The 25,093-nt window shown below is 48.1% G+C and overlaps 1 protein-coding gene across 1 annotated transcript in view; it reads left to right on the forward strand.

Moving 5' to 3' along the window:
- The window catches only part of TNN (tenascin N), a 61,841-nt gene extending 38,820 nt beyond the window's left edge, over positions 1-23,021 (forward strand). The window contains exons 14-21 of the mRNA XM_055319479.1: positions 2,217-2,480; positions 4,819-4,949; positions 5,984-6,116; positions 6,540-6,691; positions 12,225-12,321; positions 13,393-13,560; positions 19,603-19,766; positions 22,112-23,021. Of these exons, the coding sequence (XP_055175454.1) occupies positions 2,217-2,480; positions 4,819-4,949; positions 5,984-6,116; positions 6,540-6,691; positions 12,225-12,321; positions 13,393-13,560; positions 19,603-19,766; positions 22,112-22,252 (1,250 nt within the window). The 3' untranslated portion in view covers positions 22,253-23,021. The remainder of the gene's footprint in view (positions 1-2,216; positions 2,481-4,818; positions 4,950-5,983; positions 6,117-6,539; positions 6,692-12,224; positions 12,322-13,392; positions 13,561-19,602; positions 19,767-22,111) is intronic.
- Positions 23,022-25,093: the final 2,072 nt, after the last annotated feature.

Below are 25,093 nucleotides of genomic sequence, written 5' to 3' on the forward strand. Positions count from 1 at the left end.
GCTGTTCAGTTATCCCTAGGGAGTGGCCTCCATCTACATGGTCATCCTCCACCCACATTCTGGTAGAGGAAAGGGAAGGGTGTGACTGGAACATTTCACATGTTCTTCACTTCTTCTCACATTCCACTGGCCTGATCCAAGATGCAATGCCAGACTTTACTACAAGAAAGGCTGGTGAATGAGGTCTTCAGCTGGGTGATCATGTGCCTAGCCTACACTTCTGTTATACTGCCCTGTTCAACACAGTAGCCATTAGCCTCATGTGGCTATTTAGACATTAATTAATTAAAAGTAATTAAATGATTTTCAGAGTTGTACTAGACACATTTCAAGTGGTCAGTAGCCACATTGGTTAATGGCCATTGTGTTGGACAGTGCAGGGTATTTCCATCATTACAGAGAGATCCATTGGATAGTATGCTTATGGAATAAGGGGAGAATGAGTATTAGGGAAGACTCACCATTTCTGGCAGAGGGAAGGGGGTGCTTGATAGCTCTAAGCAGAAACAGCTGAGATGCCTGGAGAGCTGTGAGGGGGCTGGTGTTGCTGGGGCAGAGAGGGTGAGAGAGGAAGTGGCTTGGAGTGAGGTGGGAAGGAAGCCAGTCACTCACACAGGACTACATGGTGTCTGCAATGGAGAGTGTGTTGTATTTATTAGAAGAAGAGCAACATGATGTGGTATGTTTAAAAAAGATTATTCAGGCCACAGTGAGGAGAATTAGTGGAGGACATAACAGGAGTAGCGCTAGGAAGGTTAGTGAAGGAAGAGTCCAGTGTAAAATCCAGCAAGAGGTGGTGACGGCCATTGGGAAAGAGGAGGGGGGGGGATACCTGGGTACAGGTTTTGGATATATGAATGCCAGTATTTGCTGATTGATGAGATGTGAGGCAGGAAGAAAGGGAATCAGGTATGACCTGTGTTTCTGGCTCGAGCAACATGGAAAGTTGGGGCAACATTTTCTGAGAGGGGAGACTAAGAGATAAATAGGCTCAGGGAGGAATGTTAAGGCTTTTAGACATTTGAACTGGAGAAACCTGTGAAATTCCTTGGTCATTTGAGTGATTTATTTATTGATTCTATAAATATTGGTCAAGTGTCCAGTACCTATGAGATGCTGTGGTGGATATTCAGTTGCAGATGCAAGCCAGGGGCTCAGGTCTTGGGGAGAAGAGAGCATCGGTTGGTATTCAAAGCCATGGACATGGATGAGGTCACTTAGGGAGAAGTGTAGAGAGAGGAAGAGGGGGCACCGGAGGCTCATTTCCAGGTTGCTAACCAAGGAGACAGAGGAAGAGTCAGGCAGTTAGGAGAAAACCAGGGGAGGGTGTAGTCATGGAAGCCAAGAGTGTTTTAAGACAAAGGGAGTGGATCAACTCTACCAAATGCTGCTAAAAGTCCAGTGAGGTGAGGATGACGAGCGTGCATTGGATTTGGCGATGTGAAGTTGGGGGTGACATATATGGGAGGCTTTAGTGGTGTGCTTTTAGTGAAAAGTGCCAAACTTCATTGAATGGAAGAGTTGAATGGGAGGGGAGGAGTGAAGGGAAGGTATGAGAAGTCTGTCAGTTAAGGGGTGCAGAGGGGCAGGAGGTCCTACAGCTTGCAGTCTGGGAATGACAGTAGAGGAGGAGCCCGGTGGTGCCAGAGAGCACACAGATGAAAAGGAGCAAAGTCCCTCAGAAGATGCAATTCAGAGCAAAGTAGGGCCTGTCTGGGTTTTAACACAAGGGAACAGCAGGATCTCGGGTAAGTCTTTTTCGCTTCTCTGGGCCTCCCTTCTCTTCCCCTTTTATAAAAGGCAAGAGAGTCAGAAGATCTGACTTCTCACCTCTGAGATTCTTTTTTTTTTTTTTTCTTTTCACCTCTGAGATTCTGTGAAGCAAAATAACCAGATACCACAGAGATAATAAGAGGAGATTCTTCAACAGCAATTTGGGCGGCTTATCTTGTTGCTCAGGAGACTTTTATTGTTACTTCTGTGGAAACTAGAGAGTCAGAAAATTTCCATCTTGATGAACTTGACAAAGACCTAATTCCTCCCAGTTGTGATACCCAGTGGTTTATTTCCCTGGAAAATGGAAACCAGGGCCTTCCACTCTTGTTTTCAATGGAATTATACTGTTATTAAAGATAATTTGGATGGAGAGCTCCTGGTGATGGGGTGATGGGATGGCCTCTCTCAGTTCTAAAATTTGGCCTTTCCTTTTTAAAAAGAAATTGACAGCCCCCAAAACCTGGTGACCAACCGGGTGACAGAGGACACGGCCACCATCTCCTGGGACCCGGTGCGAGCGGTCATCGACAAGTACATGGTGCGCTACACATCTGCTCTTGGGGACACCAGGGAGGTTCCAGTGGGGAAGGAGCAGAGCAGCACTGTTCTGACGGGCCTGAGGCCAGGTGTGGAGTACACGGTCCAGGTGTGGGCCCAGAAGGGGGCCCGGAAGAGCAAGAAGGCTGACACCAAGGCCCTGACAGGTACTGGGACTAGAAACCCTGTGCATCCATCAGAACAGTCTTCCTCCATCCCTGGGATGCCGAGGGGACCAGGGAGGGCAGCTGTTTCACCCAAGGCCATTCCCCAGAGTGGTTTCCTCTTTACCTTTCTGAGGTAATAGGCGGGTGTGACAGTTTTGATGAAGAAGAGTGTAGAGGAGACCATGTGAAAGTAAAGCCGTGTGGCTCTTCCAGGTGGTTATGCACAAGTAGCCTCTCTCACCATCCCCTCCACCCTGCCCAGCTCGCAGGCTCTCCACCTAGAGGTCAGAACCTGGTTGGCCCCAGCTCCAGTTTGGAGAAGAGAGAGGCAAGGAAGCTCTTCTGCCTCCATCTCCCTCACTGGGACCCGGGAAGCTCACTGTGCCCACCCTGACATCCTCATCCTGTCTCTTGGAACAGTCTGGGCAAGGCCTGGCCATCTTCTTTGTGGCCGGCTATACCACGTGTGGCCACCAGAGTTAGATGGGCCTTGGATTTCTTTATCAGTTACAATCAGCAGGGGTTTTTTAATTTAAAAAAGTAAAGTATACCTGTAGTAAAAATTTTCAAACTAAACAAAGGTATGTAGAAAGAAAAACTCTTCTATGCCCCAGACTCCCTAATAGCCAGTGCAGTTCTCTAGAGGCAACCAGTCCCTCCCTCCCTCCCTTCTTCCCTCCCTCCCTCTCTCCTACTCCCCTGTTCTTTCCTTGTCTGCTCCCTCATTATCTTCTCTTTGCTTCACTCTTGCCATTTTTAAAGACAACAGTGTTAGCATCTTTCTGCTGCACAGAAATTGGAAGTAACCAAGACAGAGCTCTCAAGCCCATAACCAGGGACTTGGTCGGCAAAGAGCTAGTGGAGGCCAGCTTAAGATATTTAAATAGTTAAGGGTTTGCTTAATTTTTGAAATCAGGAAATTCAGTTTTGTGGTGTGATGGAAAGAAGATCCATACCAGATGTTACGCTTTAGAAAGTCAGACCAAGCTGATATTACCGAAACTCAGAATTTGTCAAAACATCTTAATTCAAAACAACAGCTGCCTGATTTCTATTAAAATATTGCAATTCTGTTCTCAGCTGAAATGCTACTGGGTAGAAAATAGCTTGGAGACATCTTTTTTGGGAACTTCTAAATTAAAATCATCTTCTGTGATGATTTTTCAAAATGGAAATTTTCATTCAATATCTTATTTGGTTAAAAAAAATGAGACATCTGACCAATTAATATGGTGTTGACTAGAATTTTTGCTGAGCTTTAGTTTCCTTGGTCTACAGTAATGCACGCACACACCCGTGTATTCAGGGTCAGAGGAAAAAGATCTGCTTTCCTCCCTCCCCTCTCCCCCTCCCTCCCTCCCTTTTCTTTTCTTTTCTTTCTTTTCTTTCTTTCTCTTTCTTTCTCTTTTTTTCTTTCTTTTCTCTTCCTTCCTTCCTTCCTTCCTTCCTTCCTTCCTTCCTTCCTTCCTTCCTTCCTTCCTTCCTCTCTTTCTCTCCTTTTCACAAGCACCCCACTGCTTCCCTAGGCTTTCTGTACAGCATATACATCTAAGGCCATATATTTAGTTATGTAGCAGATAGAACTTTATATTCCTATGCGAACTTAATGTTTATTACATTCTTCGTGTTGGTCAGAATCTCAGCAAATTGAGGGTCATGCTCCCTCACCAGGGCTGTGTGTACAGTCCTGGAGTTTCCAGTGCTAAGCATGGAGAGGCAGGCTGAATGCCTGGAGTTGGATCATCTTTCCAGATAGGTGTTTGCTGAGATCCCTGGTTTCTGGGCTCAGGGCCTTTTCAGACCTGCATTCTCTCAGTATCCCATGCCCCTTTGGGAACCCTGCCATCTCTGAGAACTCCTCTGCTACTCTAGATTGCTCATACCCATCATTCTTGGAGAATCTGCACCCACTCAACCCCTTCCTCTTTAATCCCCTTGTTCTCAGTCGGTGTGTGCTTTTGGAAACAAGGGTCATAAGGGGCTGGTGGCAAGGAAGAGCAGACAGGAGGAAACTGTTACTTGCTGGACAGGAGGAAAAGAAATGGGAGGAGAAGTAGGGAGAAAATATGTTGGGGCATCTGGGTGGCTCAGTGGTTGAGCATTTTCCTTTGGCTCAGGTCATGATTCTGGGGTCCTGGACTTGATCAGTCCTGCATCAGGCTCCCCAAAGGGAGCCTGCTTTTACCTCTGCCTATGTCTCTGCCTCTGCCCCTCTCTGTGTCTCTCATGAATAGATAAGTAAAATCCTAAAAAAAAAAAATGTTAACACATCAAAAATGATCGTGCCCTCGTTGGAATAATACTTAGTAATCAAAATTATCTGGCCTTTTATATACAGACATCGACCCTCCCAAAAACCTTCGTCCATCTGCTATAACACAGTCTGGAGGGGTGTTGACCTGGACATCCCCCTCTGCTCAGATTGATGGCTACATTCTCACCTACCAATTCCCAGATGGCACCATTAAGGTACTGGAAACTTCTTGGTTTTTCCTCTTGGTACCCATGTCCCACCTCTGTATGAAGCAGGTGACTTGGGCCCCCCAGCTTGAATGCCAGTATGATGGTGACCTGCTGAAAAATGAGCTGATCCTTGGTGATCATCTGCTGTGGTAAGGGAAGGTGCTACGCAGTTACTTGTTGACATCATACATGTGGCCTCATTTCATAAGACTAACCTTTGTGCCCGCTCCTAGCTGACCATTGCATATTTGCTGGCCACACATCTGTCCCATTTTGTTTTTTTTATTTTGTCTTTCCCAATTAATATTAGCTCCATGAGGACAAGGACTTTTTGTCTTTTTTATCTATCACTGTATATTGAAAATGCTTAGAACCTGGCACACAAGAGGTGCTCAGTAAATATTTATTGAATGAATTGATTAACCCTTATATCAAGAGTTATACCTCCCACCTGGAATCCAAGGGCCAGCACATTTTTGTAACTTGTTCTGATAGAAAATTCTTCTTTCTTCTCAGCAAGAAAGAAGGGAGGAAAGGGAAAAGGAAGGGCGCTTTGATTTATTTATGATCTCAGTGATTGCTTATGCCAGCTCACCAAGGAAAGTTAGCCCTGTGTTTGTAGAGGAAATAAGATAGGTTCTGAAGGAAGTATTGAGAGGCCACTTCTGGCCTGCTTTGCATATCAGCGGTCACTTTTATTTCCCTTGTTGGCTTGTCAGCCCAGCATTGCCAGCCTTGATGGCTGTAGCTGGTGTCCCAGCATGCATCTGGAGGCTGAGGTTCCCAGGAGACCTGGTGGGGGCTCCCCCAGGGGCAGGACCTCTTGCTGGCTCTCTGCTGGTGCTTCCAGCAGGTTGACTCTCCATGGCACCACCTCCAGGGAAGCTCCTGGGACCCACTTGAGTGCTACCAAGCCCTCAAAGAAACAAAACATCATCATCTCAGAGAACGTCTGTCCTTAGTACCAGGGAATGCTGTTGACTCACCCCTAGGGCACTAGGGTGACACACTGACTGTCTACTATCTCCTTTGTTTGGTAGGAGATACAGCTTGGAAGAGGGGATGAGAGGCTCGAGCTGCAAGGCCTTGAGCAGGGCATCACCTACCCTGTCTCCTTGATCGCCTTTAAGGGTGATCGCCGGAGCAGGAGTGTCTCCACCACCCTTTCCACAGGTAAGGTGTCTATTAGAACATGGTAGAGGACAAGCATTAGAGGGCCCGGCAAAGTGTCCACGGAGGAGTAGGTGGACAGAGTGATGGATTCCTTTAGAAATGGGGTCCTAGGGATAGAGTTAGGGGTTCAAATGAAGTCCATCTCATGGTAGAAAAAGGGGAGCAGAACAGGATGTTCTTCTGTGGGAGTTGCAGCAGGAAGTGATGTGAGCTTGAGCTTATTTCTAGTATATCGGAAGGGTTTGGTGACAGCAGGGTGAATGAGAAACATAAGATCTCACTGAGGAGTTGGAGGAAGCAATGTAGTAGGAGGTTATGAAATAATTTCTGAACAAAATAAAGGATCTCAAAAATAGAAGACAAGTCCCTCTCCTTCTTCCTTGCCCTTCTCCTAATGACACCACCTCTCTGCTGGATTCCTAGTTGGTGCCCGCTTTCCACATCCTTCAGACTGCAGTCAAGTTCAACAGAACAGCAATGTTGTCAGCGGTCTATACACCATCTACCTGCATGGTGACGCCAGCCGGCCCCTGCAGGTGTACTGCGACATGGACACGGATGGAGGCGGCTGGATTGTGAGTCTTTATCCAGGGGAGATAGGAGCTGTGGTGGCTCACCCTTGCTTTCAGAGAGATCCCAGCCTGCCCCCAGCCCACCCTGCTGTAAGAACAGAGCCTGAAGGTGCTTCACACCTACAAAGGTTAATGGTTGTGGAGCCCATAGGCTTATCAGCATCTAATAATGCCCACTGTGTATGCATCACCTATATTTTTCTGCTCTTCCCACGCTCTGTCATAAACACGACTCTCACACAGAACTTTTTGAGTAAGTGACAGAGGTCATTATTTCTATTTTATAAATAGGTAAATTGAGGCTCACAGGGAGAAGTGCCTTGGCAGTTTGAAAGAATTAATGACAAAAGCTGGGAGCAGGTTTCAGGACTCCAGCCTTCCAGGTCATTGGTTTTCTCTGAGGGTCCTCTCGACCCATCCAAGATGGAAACACATGACCTCTTTGGGCCTCAGGCCTCCATACTGAAGCCCTTTGTCTCAGTTCTGCATCCTTCTCTGCAGTTCAGAAGCAAAACTCTAGTTTGAAAGACTAAAGCCTGAAAGAGGGAACCTTGGCAGTGCGCTGGTGGTCTCTCTGTTGTGTGGACACCGCTTTATTCCCTTGGGCCATTGTCTGCTTACACCACATGGCACCTACTTTGATTGCATCACCCTGATCCAATTATATGATGAGCTGCCTTTGAGGGTTGCAATCTGATCCCCTCTCCCCCCACTGCCTTCTCCTGTGCCTGAATGGATAGAGGCTTTCACCATCTCCGAACCAGCATGAGGCCTTACCTGCTGTGCATCCACAGCTCATTGTGGGGAGGAGAAAGCATGAGCTCCCCGTACTCAAACTACATTCATTTACACGTTCGCTCAGGGGCCTGAGAAACCAAAGACATTGGAGCAGCCGCGGATAAAATGGTCCCATCTGAGAAGCAGCGGTGAAGAAAACTTATTATTCGCACAGCTGCATCTGGTGGCTGAAAGGCAGGAACTGGACTGGGTGGGGGAAATTCCTGATTGATTTATAAAAATAACTAAACAGAATATAACATGGGAGGGGCTCCCACCTGAGCAGACCCATAGGGCTGTACCCACTGCTTTTCATCAGAACTCTCCTAAGCATTCAATCTCTTCAGGCTTGAAGCCACTTTCCTGCCTTGTGCCCATACCTGACCATTGGCAGAAGGTTAGTCTCGTCTGGTGTGGCCGTTTTTGAAAGCCAGCCTCCCCTAGGGAAGGAGACGCTTGACTAGGGCAACCTCTAGAAAGATACCTGCCAGTCTGCCTGCCTGGGAATATCCCAGCTTTTTTCACAAATATTTATTGAGTGCCTACTATATGTCAAGCAGTGTTTTATATACTCAAGAGCCAGCAGTGAACCAAACAGACCCAAATCCCTGCCCTCAAGGAGCTTGCCTTCTCCAACCTGCTCACAGACACTGAGGTCAGTTCCAAAAATATTCAAATCACTCTGAGTTCTAACCAACACCAGTCCCTCACCCCCATCCCAAGTCTTGTTTTCTGACCTAGACTCCTTAAGGTGGTACATGAACTGAGATTCTGTAGGGTTCTCCTCAATGCTGTCACAGTCCAGAAAACAAGCAGAATCCTGAAAACTTCTACACCAAATCTTTTACTAATGGTTTCAATGGTTTTGGGCTCCAGAGTCTTTTGCCACTGAGAAATGACCTTAGTACATTGCTCTTTTATTTTTTTTAAAGATTTATTTATTTATTTATTTATTTATTTATTTATTTATTTAAAGAGTGAGCATGAATGGAAGGAGGGGCAAAGGTAGAGAGAGAATCTTAGGCAGATTCCCTGCTGAGCATAGGGCCCCATGCAGAGCTTGATCTCATGACTCTGAGATCATGACCTGAGCTGAAACCAAGAGTCAGACACTTAACTGGCTGAGCCACCCAGACACCCCAGTACATTGCTCTTTTAAATGGAGCTTCTAAAATCCTTTTAAGGAAAATTTTCTCTATGGAGTGGCACGAACCCAATGTGATGAAGAGGCCAGAAGAACCCAACTCTGAGGTAATTGATGCCGCAGGGGGCAGACCAGACTGAGGACCATATGGGAATGTTTAAGGGCCTCAAGCCTTTCCATCTTTGTTTTCCATCTTGCAAATCTTAAGGACTACATTAGAAGTTCTTTCCACAGGCATTTAAATGACATTTTCATTTTTTCCTCCTCATGGAATCAGGACATTGAGTAAGTGCAGTGACAGCTCTAGAGTGTAGAACTCTGCTGCCTTGAGGCGTACCTGCTAAGGGGCTTCTGTTACTCCACACAATTCATATAAGGTGTTTTCACTGCATAGAATGGGCATGGGCTAGATTCCGAGGGAGTCAAATCAGTCTGCTTGATCAAGTTGTACAAATGATCATGGTGGGTCACTTCATTTGGAATCTGAAATAATAACATACAAACTAACATTTATTGAGATATAATAATAACTTATTATATCTGCATGTGCCAGTCTCTGGCCTTCCCACTTTTATGATTTATCAGGATTAGTGATCTTGCTAAAGACTTGATTTAAGAGCCTGACAATTGGGCTATTAACATCTTGATCTAATAGTCCAGAAAAACAAGGCTTGTCAAGGTTAACTAACTTGCCCAAGGACATTCCTAGTAAGTGCAGAGCTGGGTCTTGATAGTGATGCAGAGAGCAACAAACCATTGTTCACAGTTTTCCTAGCTGAGTTGAAGATTATTAAAAAAAAAAAAAAAATCAGGGAGGGATGCCTGGTTGGCTCAGTCAGTTAATCGCCCAACTCTGTTTTGGCTCAGGTCATGATCTTGGGATCCTGGGACCGAATCCTGCATCATGTGCTGTGCTCAGCTTCTCTGCCCCTCTCTCTTTCTCTCTCCCTCTGCCCCTCCCACTGCTCGTGCTCCCTCTCTAAAATAAACCCATCTTTAAAAAAAAAATCAGGGGGACAAACCCCTATCATTGATTGGATATTGCCTTTGTAAAGTGCTTGTCCCAGGAGGGCAGGATCAGATCTGAGACTGACCTTGCACCATAACTAATTATGTTAGTGGGAACGCAATAGGACTCGATGTACAAGGAACCAAACATCCGTACGGCGGCGTGTACCCTGGGATTCCACCGTCGACGTCAAAGGAAGAGTCCTGGGGAAGGGACTGGAGTTGGCAGCATGCTAGGAAATGAACAGGTAGCCCCAGAATCTTAAATGATTTTTGGAATATAGACTCAGTAAAGCTGGCATTTTCAAACTTTCTGATGAAAAGATGAGGAGATCCGTGTTTTAGCCTTGCATCTGCCACTGAAGAATCAGCTGATTATTATTTAATCTGGCTAATTGCTTTTCTGCACTTTCACATCTGTAAAATGGCATCATAGGGACTTGGCCTGGAGCCAGCACACCGTTCAGTACACGGTGGTTACATGAGCGGATAAGCAGATGAAGAACTGAAGGAAGCCAAAGAGGCGTGTGAGTCTCTGACATAAGGACAAAGGGGGAAAGAAACCATGATGTTCAGGCAGTAGGTAATTACTTGGCCAATCATCCCCTCACTTCTGCTCAGCACCTCGGTAGCCTTGTAGAACGTATTTACACTTACCCTCTCCCTGATTCTCCGGCACCTCTGAGATGGACTTTTCCTTCCCGCTTCTAACACTGTTTGTCACGCAGCTGGCCGAGGCTTGGTGATAGAGGGGAGTGGCTCACTGCTGCTGGGCAGCAGGTGGCCGTGGTCACCCTCTAAGCCCCGGGTTTGCCCTGGATGCCCCCAGTTCCATGCTTCCTGGGCCAGCGAAGGTGGCTTGTGCCTCGGAAGGGGGTCAAATGTGAGCTCCCCTGTGGAGCTGTCAGCACTGTTGCACGCAGCCTGTCCTCTCCGCCCTCCCCGTCTCTTCCCAGAAAAAAATAGAAATGCACAAATATTGGGAGGTTTACCTTATCAAATTTGAGATACTGTGTTTTACTTCAAGGCACCTGCTGTGAAGCAGGATGGAAAGCAGGGAGGTGGAGTTGTGTGTTGGGGCTCCTGCATTTGAAGGAGTACAGGGAAAGTAGGTGGAGACAGAGATGCCGGTCCAGCCTTCCAGAGTTCCAGAGTCATTTCTGCCTGGAGCTAGGATGGTGTCGTGTGTGGCTTTCAAGGTCACAAGGAATGACATCAGTTACTATCAGTTCCAGTCGTATACACAGGAGTGTTTAGCTTGTAGGTACTTTTCAGGTCTACCTCATGTGAAAGCATCCGATTTGCTCTGACTGGCACTGCCTCCCCCCCACCCCCCAGCAGAGGAGCTTCGGGAAAGGAGGCAGCGTGCGGTTTCATGAAATAGCGGGACCCCAGGCTGCATCTGCTCCCCCTTCTCACTCACGCTGCAGGCTGTTTCCGCCGGCCGCTGCCCTCATCTCTCTCCAACACAGCCTCTGCGGGAGTCCCTCGTGATTCCTGTGTCACTACATTCTATGGACACGTGTTCCTAGGCCTCGTGTTACCTGCCTTTGACACCAGCGGCCACACCTTTCTCTGTGTTATCTGTGTGGTCCCATGTTTTCCTGGGTGTCCTTCTACACACCTGGGTCGTCGTCCTCCTCCTCCTCCTCCATGAGTGCATCCTCTGCACCTGGCTGTGGTGTAGTGGAGGTCCGGAGACTTGATGTTAGCCCGTGGTCTTTTTTTAGTTCTCACTTTCTTCTTGGGGTCTCAGCCTCTCCAGTGGGTTTGCTTTACTATGTCCCCGTGGGTTTCTGGATTCATTAAGATAGAGTGGGGCTATGCTGTGGCAGTGTGCTGACGCCGAAGTCTGATGATCTAAGACACAAAGAGTTTCTTCTCATGTGTGCGAAGTCTTGGTGGTGTGGCAGTCACTTCTAAGTGGTGACTCCGGGATTTAGGGTGATTCCAAGTCATGGTTCTGCCCTGTTGACACTCGGCCTACTCGGCAGTGGGGGGGTGGTGCAAGGCATAGGGCAGTGGAAGAGAAAGCATGGAGGGCCCCCCTGCCTCCCTGCCCTTTGGCTAGGATGAATCACATGGCTCCGGCTTCATTGCAAGGGAGCCTAAAAAAGAAGAGTTCCTCCTATCAGTGTTCCTGGGGATAGGAAAATGAAATGGGACTTGGTGTGAATGCTTAGCATCATCTCTGACACACGCTTACCTGTGCAAGTCTGGCCCAGATCTCTTTTCAGAGCCCTGGCCCTCACGCCCAGCTACTACTATGGCATCTTCATTCACCGGGTTATGTCAGGAGTGGCTCATCCTTACCTAATCCCAGGTGAGCTCACACCCACAGCACCTGTCTCCACTTGGAGCCCCCATCTCAGTGAGAGCTGAATGGACAGCCGTCCAGTGCCACAAGCCCAAACCCCAAGGATCACTCCCGGCTTTGCCCTCTCTTTCAATTCTGCTTTAAACCTGTAACCACGTCTGTCAGTTTGACCTTCTCTCTGCCCCTGTCCTGCCTCAGGGCAGCTCCCCCCGCAAGCTCCTGTCTACTTAGTTATGCTCAGCCATGTCTGTTCAGGTGTGCCAGAATGAAAGTTCTGTCTCCCTCTGCAGGTATTCCAGAGGCGCAACACTGGGCAGCTGGATTTCTTCAAGCGCTGGCGCACCTACGTGGAAGGTTTCGGGGACCCCATGAAGGAGTTCTGGCTTGGTATGATCTCTGAGATTTTAGGAGGGCTGTATTGTGGAGGGGGTATTGCAACCCCCAGAGCTGCTTGGGCCACTTGAGAAAGAAGGCTCACCACCTTCAGGAGGATGTCCCCACTGACAGGGACTGGACCCCTGGAGGCACCTGCCCAGCAAGGTGTCAGGGGTCAGGTCTCTGGGAAGGTTCTCATGTGCTGGGCCTGTGACAGGGTGGGGCCATTACAGGTGGTCTTTATGCTGCATGTAAGCCCCACAGGATCGGCCTGGAGCCTGCATGTCTTAGAACAATAGTTGACCAATGGGGATTCTGGGCTATTATTAGGAGGGCATGCCTGTAATCCCTGCAGTTCCACTAATAATACCAGTCATTATGGGGACCGTTTTTCCTTTTCCTTCTGCTCCACTCTGGAGCAGATATTCACAGAGAGTGAAATAACCAAGAACTTCAGTAGGGAAATAAAGTATTAAAAAATCATAACCTGGCCCAGTGTCTGATAGAGTATATGATTAAAAAAAAGATTTTATTTATTTATTCATGAAAGACACAGAGAGAGAGGCGGAGAGATAGGTAGAGGGAGAAGCAGACTCCCTGCCGGGAGCCTGATGCGGAACTCGATTCTGGGACTCTGGGATCATGACCTGAGCCCAAGGCAGTCACTCAATCATTGCCACCAAGGCACCCCTAGAGTACATGTTGTTTGTGGTTTGCTTGGCACAGAATTCCTTCAGTGACCCCACAGTGGTAGTCGATGTCCTCTTCTACTTGGCAGGATGCAGGGATGATCTGGGAAGTGCTTCTGCTTTAGAGAGGACTCAAGGGGCAGGTTCACCACATGATTGCCCTCCATTGCTCCTCCCCAGAGGACGTGGTCTCCACATTCATTAACATGGCTATGCCAAAGAAATAATAGGATGAGAAAACAGGCATCCCAAAAGAGCTAGTGTGAGGACAGCCCACATTAGCAGAGGAGGCAGAGGCTAAGGTGACTTGGGTGCTGGAAATCTCAGATGCTAGTAGGTGAGTGCTTGCACGTGTAGGTCGATTGGTTATCGGAATTCCCTTCCTTATTTTTAGGACTTGACAAGCTACACAATCTCACCACTGGCACCCCGACCCGGTATGAAGTAAGAGTAGACCTACAGACTGCCAATGAATCTGCCTATGCCGTATATGATTTATTCCAAGTGGCTTCCAGCAAGGAGAGGTACAGGCTCACAGTTGGGAAATACAGAGGCACAGCAGGTAGGAAAACACATATCCCCCCTGCTAAGGTCTCTTGCTTTCTGGGTATATCGGGATTGGACCACTGCATGTCATGGATCTGGGGCATGAAATATTGCTCTGTGGAGGTGAATTGTCCTCATTGATGGTTGACATCAATGCTCCCTGCAGGGAGTTGGGGGGAAACAGAGACGTGAAAGCAATCCTTGACCATCTTAAAGTTGGAACTTTTGTACATTATACATCGATCCCCTCACCAGTGAAAGCCCTCCTCTTACACTTCCCATCATCAGCCAATGAGCCCATATCCTGAGTGATTTTTGGTGCCTTTCACTGGGCTCCAGCAATGTGGCTGCTGTCCTTCCACAGAAGTGTGTGTGTGTGTATGTGTGTGTGATTATTTAAATATTTTGCAGCATTTTGCTGTAAGTAAAGGGAAAAACGAAAGTGCTGATTCAAACAAGAAGTGTAGGTCTCATTAATTTCGTACTACTGTAACAACACAAGTTAGCAGTTCAGCTGAAAGCAGGGAACGTCTAACCTTGATGAGCGTCTCATTGGACATAAGCCGGTTGACAGTGTGTTCAGTTGTGAAAGAAGAAAACAAAGTCAAGCCACGTGAGTGAAATACTGAGATTATATCACAGAATATCCTGTTTAAGAGGGACGGGATGGTTACCGTTTTAATGTCATATTTTAAGCCTGTATATATAGTTTTGAACCTCCAACAAGTGAGTCTGTTGTTTGATTCTATGTGCTTTTGACTTTGGGGTGACCAGCTATGTAGGAATGTGTAGTGCACTGACTATGTGGGCCATGATCTCTCCCCTCAGACTGCCATGTAAACACATAAGTAATCACAAAAGTAAATTTTGCAAAGAGCCACAAAAGTGGTGAAGCAAATGAAGAGTTCTAGCATGTGAGAAAGTGGGTACATTGAGGCCCCAGGCAGGTGAAGGAAACTTCCTGGAGGGCAGTAGGCTGAAGCTGGGTCTGCAAGGGTAGGACTCAGATGGGAAAAAAGGAAGGGGCCCCCAGGCCTGGGAGAGTCCATGGTGAGCAGAGATTGAGCAGAGAGTGTGCTTGTGAAGCCTGAGGCCACTCTAGAACCCCCTAATGGCAGAGGACCATGAACAGACACCTCTTAGTGTCTGGGGCCATGATCCGAAGTGGCCAACAGCTAAGGCAAAGTTTCTTGTAGGTCTTATGATTTAATTGTTTAAAAAAAATCACATGAACTTTGATTTGCTCTTATTTCCCAGTGCTTAGCCTGGACCCTGGTGCAGAGTAGGTGAGTTTCAAACATGATTTTGCTAGCAAGAACTTTCTGTGCAATCTTATAGATGTTTTATACTGTAAAGGGGACTCCCTGAGACCCAGATAGCTTGCCCCAGGGTCAGTGAAGGTGTGAGCTGGGTGACAAGGGAACCGGGGAGGTGACAAAGTGGGCAGGGTGGGCACCTGCTGGAGAATTGTTCAGGGGCTCAGAGGGGCAGGGGAGTGTGCAAAGGGAAGTGTGAAGTATGTCAGGGAACAATCCTTGGGAGGAAAAATGCACTGCTGTAGAAGAACTGTCACTTCTCTCCTCAGGGGTCCTGGGTCTCCATGCCCTGGAAACGGGCTGGGCAGCCCTTTTCTACTTTATATACAGTTTCTAAAAGTTCGCTATGTAGCACTACATCCACTCACAGTACAACGTAACACATGAAAGTTGGCCACAGGAATAAGGCAGTTAAAATACAGTTGGGAAAACAGGCGGACATTCATGGGATTACAAGGATAAAACTGAATGAGGGGGGACTTGGAAATGCTATTTTGTACCACTGTGCAGTCTGTCTACCTTTCCCCCATCTCTGGGTGAAATCAGATGATGTTGCTGAAGGCTGATTCCGGGAGCTCCAACCATTAGGAGTAGGGGGTGCACACATCGCAGTCTCCCTGAGACCCCACGGGCCCCCTCCTGCTCTGCTCAGTCCAAGTGGAGGATATCTGGTCATCCCTTTCGTTCCTCTTTACTACTGACCCCAGTGATCAGTTGGTCTGCCTTTCTCAGGCTAAAGAGTCCCGGCCTTGGGAGGCTCCTTGTGGGACCTTCCTCAGTGAGATACGGCGTCCTCTGTCTCTCCCTGAAGCACAGTGACGTCCCTCCCACCTGCTGGCTGGGGACCCACCCCCTCGGGCCTGCCTTCGCGCTGCCCATTCTCTCTCTGCCAAGCACACTTAGCTTTTCCAAGGCCTGTCTTAAAATAACCAAGAAATGAACATTGATGCTAATGGGAAAGTGAGTGAGAAGGAGTCAGTAGAGTCACGAATTAATGTGATTCTCCTCCCAGGTCTCTATTTGCATTTTAACTGTGATTAGGGGGTAATTCCCATTCTGAGGTTGTGGAGGATGTGTTTTTTTTACTAGGAAGCCTTGGGAGACCTTTTAGATCACAGCTCATTCAGCCCACGATCTGGTCTCCCCACAGGAGCAGTCATTCCTGCTTGGAAATGCTGAAGTTGCATGGTGGGCTTAGTGGGGTTTTAGCCTTCCTTGTGTATGCTGATTGGTCCCCAGGAGGGTTTTGAAATTTAGGAAGCTTCTGGCTTCTCATGTCCTAAATGATGAGGTACTGTTTAGAGGATGTGGCATTCAAAGAGAAGGTGAACAGTCTGATACCTCTGGGCATGTGCCAGCTACCCCCACTAGGGCTCTGATTAGAATCGGAGATGTGTGGCCTGGGGGGAAATGTGCCAGAAAGGATCTCTGCTACTCGCCCTGTCCAGGGGGGGTCCTCACCTTCTGCCTCCACTGAATGCCTAGCAGAGAGCCCATCATTCCTCCGTGAAGGAAACCCCAGCAGGGCAATGCTGGATAAATTTAGTTTCTGATTCTGAATCTGGGAGTGGGGCAGGGAGGACGGCTAATGGGCTCTCCTTTCAAGGTGCTGTTCGTCTCTTGGAGAAGTTATCATGATAGACATCATAAATAGACATTTAGGGTGGAGCAGAGTGACTTCTATGAGCTTGCCAATCGTTTCCAGCTGGTTTTAAGTCCCACCAATGGGAGATTCAGTGATGCCCAACCAGGGATGGGTCCACCCCCTGGGCTCACTTGGAAGCGTGACTGAGGGGCTCCACCCGAGCTGGGTGATAGGAGAACCAGGGAGGTGACAAAGTGGGCAGGGTGGGCACCTGCTGGGTGGGGGGGCCCGGGGATGCCAAATTTCCACAGTAAGGAACTGCTCTATGCAAAATTGCCTTCCTCGCTTTGAAATGGATTTTTCAATACTGGTACTTAAGGAGGAAAAATGTTGCGTCCAGGAATAAGAGGGAAAGCCACAAATGGCACACATCACTCTTTCTTTGGCCTGTTCCTAGTCCCATGGTCCAAGGTCCAGACACATGGTCCTGTGTGACTTATGAGGGGTATGTATGACGTGGATAGCTTCCTCAGGTCTGTGGGGGCTCAGTTGTCTGGGCCTTCCTGCCTGCCTCAGGAGTGATGTTGGAGTCATGTTAGATGAGATGGGAGATGACCAGCTCAGTGGCCCCACCCTGGGCTTTTCTGGGCCTGCCACTGACCCCTCCAACTCACTCCCTGAGGAGAGCCAGCTGCCCACCTAAAGCCATTATACTAGAAGTTAAGGGTACTTATTTCTCATCCAATGTTTTCTCCTAAAACCCTAATAGAAGAGAGAGGGTCTGACTACCACTGGCTTCTCTACTTCATCTGACTTAGGGAGATAAGCTTAATAAATCAGAATACTGTGTTGGCTGGGGGCCTGACAACCGGAGAAAAGTGATTTTTTGATTCATGGGTATACTCACTGTCTGTGCTCTGAACGTCAGCATGGCTTCAGTTCCTGGAAGCGAGAAAATCCATCTGTGCAATAGACTGCCACACTTAGCCTGAAACCTGCTTCACTTTTCTTGATCCCAGCTCCTAAAGTTAGAGAACCACAAACAAATCCTTAAGAAATAGCCTTTGCACAGACTCTTGGAAAACAACTCTGGGAACTTTAGATGCAAGGTAGGTAAGCTGTGCTCATTAAATGTGTCACCAAGGGAGCCATCATGTGTTATCTTAAGCTGCACTTAACTGTCTGCCAGAAAGCCGAAGGGGAGAGGAAATGCGGACGATACAGCGACACAGTGACGACGACTTGCCTTTCCTCAATTGGAGGAAACAAATAGGGACAGAGCCCTTCAGCTGTCTTAGCAGGAGTGGCTGGGGCTGCCTTGCTAGGTGTGGTGCGGCAGGCCCCATTGTTTAAGCTGCCAAGTCAGAGAGACAATCTGGGACCTTCTCATTTTGCAACCTGTTGTTAACTCTTTCCATAGATCTGCCCCCTAGCACCTCCTAGCACCCCCTAATACCTACCCCTTAGCACCCCAGCACCCCCAGAGCAGGGACGCCCTCTGTCTGTATTCTCAGAGCCTAGAGTGACGCGGGGGCCCAGCTAGGGTTCTGAGGTTTCCCGAATAAATGAAGTTGCAGACTAAAGTTCTCCGACTTTTGCTTGCACCCCAAGGGCTTATCATCGGAAGGGCTTGTTAAAACTCGGATTGCTTTGCAGGTGGGTACTACCTCGGGAGTTTCTGCTTCTGCAGACTGGGAGACTGGGCCTGAGAAGGTGCATTTCTAACAAGTTCTCAGGTGGTGCTGATGCTGCTGGTCCCTGGACTGGACCGCACTTGCAGAACCAGAGCAGTGGGCTTGCTCTTTGTTAGCATAACTAAAGGCAGAAATGAGGAAGCCTCAGGCAAGTTGGTGTTTGGGGAAGAACTCTGGACTTGGAATCTGAGGACCCAGGTTTGAGTCCCAGCCTTGCTGTCTGTGGACAGTGGGGCCTTGACAAGTCCCCGGAGTCTAACCTCTGTAAGTCCATTTCCTCCTGGGACCACCTCATAGGCTAGAGTGGGGGTCAGAGGTGGGTATGTATGGGAAAGGGTCTGTAACTCTGTTACAGGGCTCTGTAACTCAGAGCTCCGACGAAAACATAAGTGTTCTTACTGTAGGAACATGATTTGCCTTAGCTTAGGATTGATACAGGCCCTTATCACCTCTTAGGAGCTGAATTAAGAAATAAAACTGATAAAAAGATGACAGATATGATGGGGAAATAGTAGAGATACAAGCAAAATGATGCAAGCGGATTTCCAGACAGGATGTCACAAAGCCCTAAACTATACATATGTGCCAGGAGGGCTTGGGAAACAGGCATGCGTGCTAGGAGAGTGTGTGGATGGATTATTAAAGAGACTGGCCCCTCCTCAGGAGTGGGGGCTGGCTGGGCTTTGAGGAATGCTCAGGATTTGGACTGAGGAGGGCAGAGAGAAACGGAGGACAGACCCCTCCACTGCATAACTGCTGTGTGCCTGTGGGGACAGTGGGCTCAGAGATTGTGCGAAGGCTATGGCCAAGGGACAGGCCTGCAAAGCCAAGCAAGGAGGAGCAGCTTCTCTTCCTGTGGCAGGAAGGAAGACATTAAGTCTGAGATCATGCATGTGGATGCGTATGCTTCAACCCCAGGAGGGCCATTGTGTAGAGATAGACCTGAAGAGAGGAGGACAGGCCGGGGTGGCAGCTGTGGGAGCGAGAGCATCCGTGAGTGATCTGCAGGAGAAAGGGCTCGATAAAGGATACAAGTTTGTCAGTGTGGTTTGGAGTTTGAAGTTGGGTGGCTGGGAGGATGGTTGAGCAGACAGGGAGGACGGGAGAGGGGTTACTGCGGGTGGGGGGTGGTCAGGTACTGTGGGGAGAGCTGATGGATTTGGTTTGGGATATTTGATTACGTCACATGATGGCAGGGCATCAGAGTGGGAATGCTGTTAAGGCTTTCAAAGCTATTGGAGTGACAGGCCGAAGTTTGGGTGACAGGCCAGGAAGGGGAATCTGATCGTCTGTATCATGTTCTCATCTTGGCTCTTTTGAGAGACGAGTGATTACCTGTGACATCACTGGCTGGATCCTCGGTGTTTTCATGCCCTAAGATTGTCCTGCTGAATCTAGAGCACGCTCACCAGCTCAGTGGCAAAACTTAGACGTTCACTTCTCTCATCTCTCCTCTCCTGCAGGGGATGCTCTTACTTACCACAATGGATGGAAGTTTACAACTTTTGACAGAGACAATGATATTGCCCTCAGCAACTGTGCCCTGACACATCATGGTGGCTGGTGGTACAAGAACTGCCACTTGGCCAACCCCAATGGCAGATATGGGGAGACCAAACACAGTGAGGTAAGTGACAGGTGGATTTTTTTTTTTTTTTTTTTTTGTCCCAAGCTCTGCTCAAAACTTTCAATTCCCAAAGCGACCATCTCCAGGCTGGTTTGGCTCCGCATCTCCTTCTGACACTTCCAGTTAGGGCAGTAGGGCTCTTCTCTAGGCTCCACGGCCTTGAGGGCAAGGCCTCCCCTGCCTGTCTGCTGCAGTCCTTCCCCCTTGGCATTCCCACAGTGCTATACACTTACATAGCATAGGTGGGTGGGAGCCCAGGCTGGATAGACAAATAATATGGATTATGCACCATTTGTTTACTGGTTCACACATGGACACTGTCTTAGTAACAAACACCATAGGTTGGGTGACTTGAACAACACACATTGATTTCTCATAGTTCTGGAGGCTAGGAAGTCCCAGATCAAGTTACCAGCAGATTCAGTTCCTGGTGAAAACTCTCTTTCCATCTTGTAAATGGTGGCCTTTCCACTGTGTCCTCATATAGGAGAGAGAGAGAGAGAGAGAGAGAGAGAGAGAGAGAGAGAGAGAACGTTCTGGTCTCTCCTTTTCTTATAAGGGCACTAATCCTGGGGTGCGGGTGCCTGGGTGACTCAGTGGTTTATGTGTCTGACTCTTGGTTTCAGCTCAGGTCATGATCTCAGGGTTGTGAGATCAAGCCCTGTGTAGGGCTCTGTGCTCTCAGTGTAGAGTCTGTTTGAGATTCTCTCTCTCTCCCTCTCCCTCTGCCCCTTCCTCCTGCTTGTTCTCTCTTTCTCTCTCAATAAGTAAAATCTTTGAAAAAAATAAGGGCACTAATCCCACTCTCATGATCTCCCCTAACTCTAATTACCTCCCCAAGGTCTTCCCCCTATACTATCACACTAAGGGTTAGGGCTTTAACATATGCATTGGGGGGCTGGGCACAAACATTCCATTCATAATTCTTTCTAGATTTTCTCCCAGTGAAACCAAGGCTATTTTTCTCAAATCCTCTGATCACCAGGAAAACAAAGTCTTTTCTGCCTTTGATCAGACCTACCTTTGGATCCACTTCATCCAAAGCCACTCAGGGTCTACCCAGAGTAGACCATTAGTTTCTCCACTTCAGGAGGTGCACACAGGACTGAGAGTTCTTGATGGCTCCTCTACCCTTCCTTGCTCTGAAACTTGCCTACTGATGATTTCTCAAACCTCTATGACCTGTGCACATCACCTGACTCCTTGGCCAGATGTGGAGCCTCTCCTGGCTGCTCCCATACAGCCACTTGAAAATGGCATCTTTGTTCCTGATCATCATTAATCCATCCCCTCCAAGAGCTCCTCCCCATCTTGGGTTTCTATTTCCCGGGTCTATTCTAGCCTTCAGGAAGCCACCTCTCCCCAGAACTCACCTAGTTACCAATATTACTGTAAATATTAGCACATCTCAAGTCCAGGTACAGTTTGATTACTATCAGGCAGTAGGGACTCCCAATCCTTCAGTGATTTTTCAAAGGGAAGAAGAAACATCCCCCCCCCCCCCGGGGAGGCCAAGGAGGGTGGGTCCATGAATCATGGTGGCAGCAAGTGGGCTGACTCAGGGAAGCTTGCGATCAGAGATCAAATATTTGAAATGAACAGCCAGCATGCCCTAAAGCATCCCCACATTTGCTAATAAAAGACATTCATCTGGTTAATGTGCTTTTCACAGTCTGCAAGGCATTTAGCTTCTTGTTTATTATTTACCTCACAAATTAAAATACATAAAATTGGTCACTTGGGCTCTTTATTGGCTAGGTTGCAAGGTTATTAAGTGAATTAAATATTATTGTGCTCACCAGTCAAAAGACATAAAATGAAATTTAGTTTTCAGCAGGCTATTCGTTACCCCAGAGCTGGTATCTAAACAGCCTAAATTGAAAATGATTTTACACGATTGACCAATTAATATGTTTATTTTTTGCCTTTAATTTTTTGGAAAGGAAAAGAGCGAGGCAAAGATAATGTGCGCATTGCTGGCCAGGTTGACACCCTGTTAGCTTTGCGGCTGCTGTGGTCTCCTCATCCCCTGGGCTCACACCACATCCTCCCAACCACTGGGGTGGGGGTTAGGGTTGGAGTGGGGGTGGGGTTGGGGTTGGGGTTGGGGTCTTCCAAGTCATCAGCCCGCCAAACCTCGGCTGCCCAGCGGAGGCTGTATGTATCTAGCTTGGGCTCTCTACTTCCCTTATGATAGATGACTACCCCAGTCAAGGCTCCTCTAATTTTTCTCTCCCCTAAGCAGAGAGGGAGTGGTTTCCTTGACAAAGAAGCATTCCTTTGTATCGTAAGCCACCCCTCCTTCCTCCCAAGTGCCTCTTCTTGATGCTGGCTTTCTTATGTAGGGGGTGAACTGGGAGCCATGGAAAGGACATGAATTCTCCATTCCTTACGTGGAGCTGAAAATCCGCCCTCATGGCTACAGCGGGGAGCATGTCCTGGACAGAAAGAAGCGGACACTGGGAGAAAATTCGAGAACGTTCTGATGGCCTATTGGAGCAGTTGTCACATGAGACAAGACCAGCCCAGGGTTGGGGCTGTGAGGGCTTGGGGCAGGGTGGGTAGTGGTGACTGGTTATTGCAAGTTTGAGGGATGCTCCTGGCCCCTGGTTTCTGAGATGGCTGGATAACCTGCAGGACAAAGCATGTTATCAAGCTTCAGACAAATCAGGTTACTTCCCTATCACCTGCGTTTTTGCCCATTTGTATTGGGGGTCTGAAAATCAGCCAGTAGTAGCATATGAGGAAGACAGCACTGGACTACAAGGTTTTTCAGTCTATCTTTAGTAACAAATACATGAGATTGGAGGGGGGAAGAGGAAAAAAAGAATCATCTAGCACTTCACCAATTGGAAATCTCTGGAAATTGGTATATGTATTATATATAAAAATATATATAAAGCTCCTCTACTAGAAATCTTTTCCTTAGAAAAAAAGCACCAAGGAGGGGTTCTCTTTGATGGCCAAGGGGCTAAAGTAGTCTGATGCTGGTCACCTGCCATTACCACTGGGCTTTGAGGGAAAAGCTGTAAACCTCCCCCTGTTTAAAAAATGCTAGTATTAGGAGGAAGAGTACAGGGAACCACGAGGGACCAAGATGGATTCCCATCTAGCTAAGCTCTGACCAGCATGCTGGAGACCAAGCTTCTGTGTTACTCTTCTTCTCAAGAGCCACCTTCCCACCTATTTGCATAATCACTTTCATAGATCTACATGTGTTGTGAATAAATTCTCACTCATTTCAACTTTAAATAATTTGACTCTTGATGATTGATTCCTCCTGAAGAGTGTTCTATGACTCCCTTTCACTCCCTCAATCCGCAGCCCTGCTCCTGTCCCTTGCCCCCCACACCTTAGGTTTTCTGAAGGTGCTCCACAACAGAGGCATATTGTTTGAATGGGCACTTGGTCAGTCAGATCCTTTGGGCTTATTATCCTGTCACTTTGGAAGGTTTTTCTACAGCGAAGTCAGTGATCATTATTGAAGTAACTTAAATTCCCACTAAAAAATAAAAAATAAAATGATTATAAACCACCTGATTTTAAAAAAATGCCTTGTGTTATTTAACTCACATGAGTGCACTTGAATTCTAAATTTAACCTAAGTGCATGAGAAGGTACAATTTGTGCATTATAATGGAATTTGGTTGGCCTGTGGTCTCACACTTGCAAGCTGGCGAACAATGGTATTTGGAATCAGGAGAGGTGAGGGAGTGGGAAGGCATGTACCCTACAAGCTGCAGTGCTGCTCCAGGACCAGGGAGTCCTTTAGTGCCTGTGGTTCTCCAGGCTCTAACCTCTGGCTGAAGGCGAAGCCATACCCTCAAAAGGATTCATGGCCCCCGTGTAAGTTTTCAGCATCGCCCTCCAGCCCCACAAACACACACAATGCCACAGTGGCTGCTAGATCTGGTGAGGGTGGTCCAAACAAGAATTCAGTGAGGACTTGCATCTGCCTGCTTCTTCCCAGCAGTGTGCTCTATGCCCTGGGTGGGGACAGAGGTGCGATCGCAGAGGTGAGCAAGCCAGACATTCATTCCTCCACTCATTCATTCCAACAAATGCAGATGAAGCCCTGTTATGTGTCAGGTCCCGCCCTGAGTACTGGTGCTAAAGAAGTGAAGAAAACACAACAATCCTGTCCTCATGCTTAAATTCTGTTGGTGGAGAGACAGACAATAAACAATAAATGTACCAAACCAGAAGTGTTAAGCCCTGGAAGAAAAATAAAGTCAGATTAGGAGGCAGAGGTAGAGGCAGGAGACGCTTGCAGAGACCTTTGCCCTGTTTCTGTGATCCTGATCCAGCTTAGTCAGGGCTGCAGCCTGAGCTGATTTCCTCATTCTCTTGAACGTCCCTCTGCACAGCTTCCCAGTCCTGAGTCTTCTTCTGCTGACACCAAGGGATGGGGGGTGGGTGTGGGTGGAACTCTCTCTTTGGTGATTCAGGAGGCTGGTGCTAAATCCAGCAAATGCAGGCTTTTTAGAAAAGAAGCACCTCCCTTGCACAGTGGATCAAGCCCCAGAATGATTCAGGGCCAGGGGTGGTGCATGGTGGGCAATGCTTTTCCACTTTTGCCATGCTTGATAAACATGCTGAGTAAAGCACAGATTGCTGGGCCCCATCCTTAGGCCCTGTGACTCAGTAGGTCTGGGCCAGGGCTGCTGCCCTGCTGGTGATCACTCCTGGGGAGCTGGTCTCTCTGCTCTGGAGCTGTCTGTGATGCCAGAAGCACACCCCTGTCTTCACCCACTGCAGCATTTCTCCACCACCCGCCAAGATCAGGAGTTACAGGAAACTGTAGTAGTTTCTAGCATTCTTTTCCCCTGTAGGGGTCATGCTGCATGAAGGGATAGGCAGAGAAAACCTCAGCTGATCATTTAGGTTCTCCATGGGGCAGAGAAGGAAGTGGGGAGAAACTCATCTTTAAAGGATATTTATCTGACCAAGGAGAACATCCCAGCCCCAATGTCTGTGCCTAACCTCATTGTAATGGGACCAACTCTGGCAGCTCTGGTAGCTGAGTGTAGGCCCCGGGGATGGGTTTCTGGACAAATCTGCTTTTCAGAGGGCCACTTTTCTCAGAGTTAGGTTATGAGCCATCAGGGCTTTGAAGCTTATGGGGCAGTCCCTCCCCTTTGGGACAGACCGAAGGAGACAAAAGCTGTCAGGGAAGGGATGGGCCACAAGCCAGGCAGGAGGGCAGAAGTGTCACAAGCAACTGCTAAAGTTTCTGAGCCATTTTCTGTTCCATGCAAGATGCTGGCAGAGTCATCAAGGACAGAGCACTGGCTCTGCCCTCGAACAGTCTGCGGTGTGGTGTGGGT

Source organism: Nyctereutes procyonoides, unplaced genomic scaffold (genome assembly GCF_905146905.1).
Source record: "Nyctereutes procyonoides isolate TBG_1078 unplaced genomic scaffold, NYPRO_anot_genome, whole genome shotgun sequence".
NCBI lineage: Eukaryota > Metazoa > Chordata > Mammalia > Carnivora > Canidae > Nyctereutes > Nyctereutes procyonoides.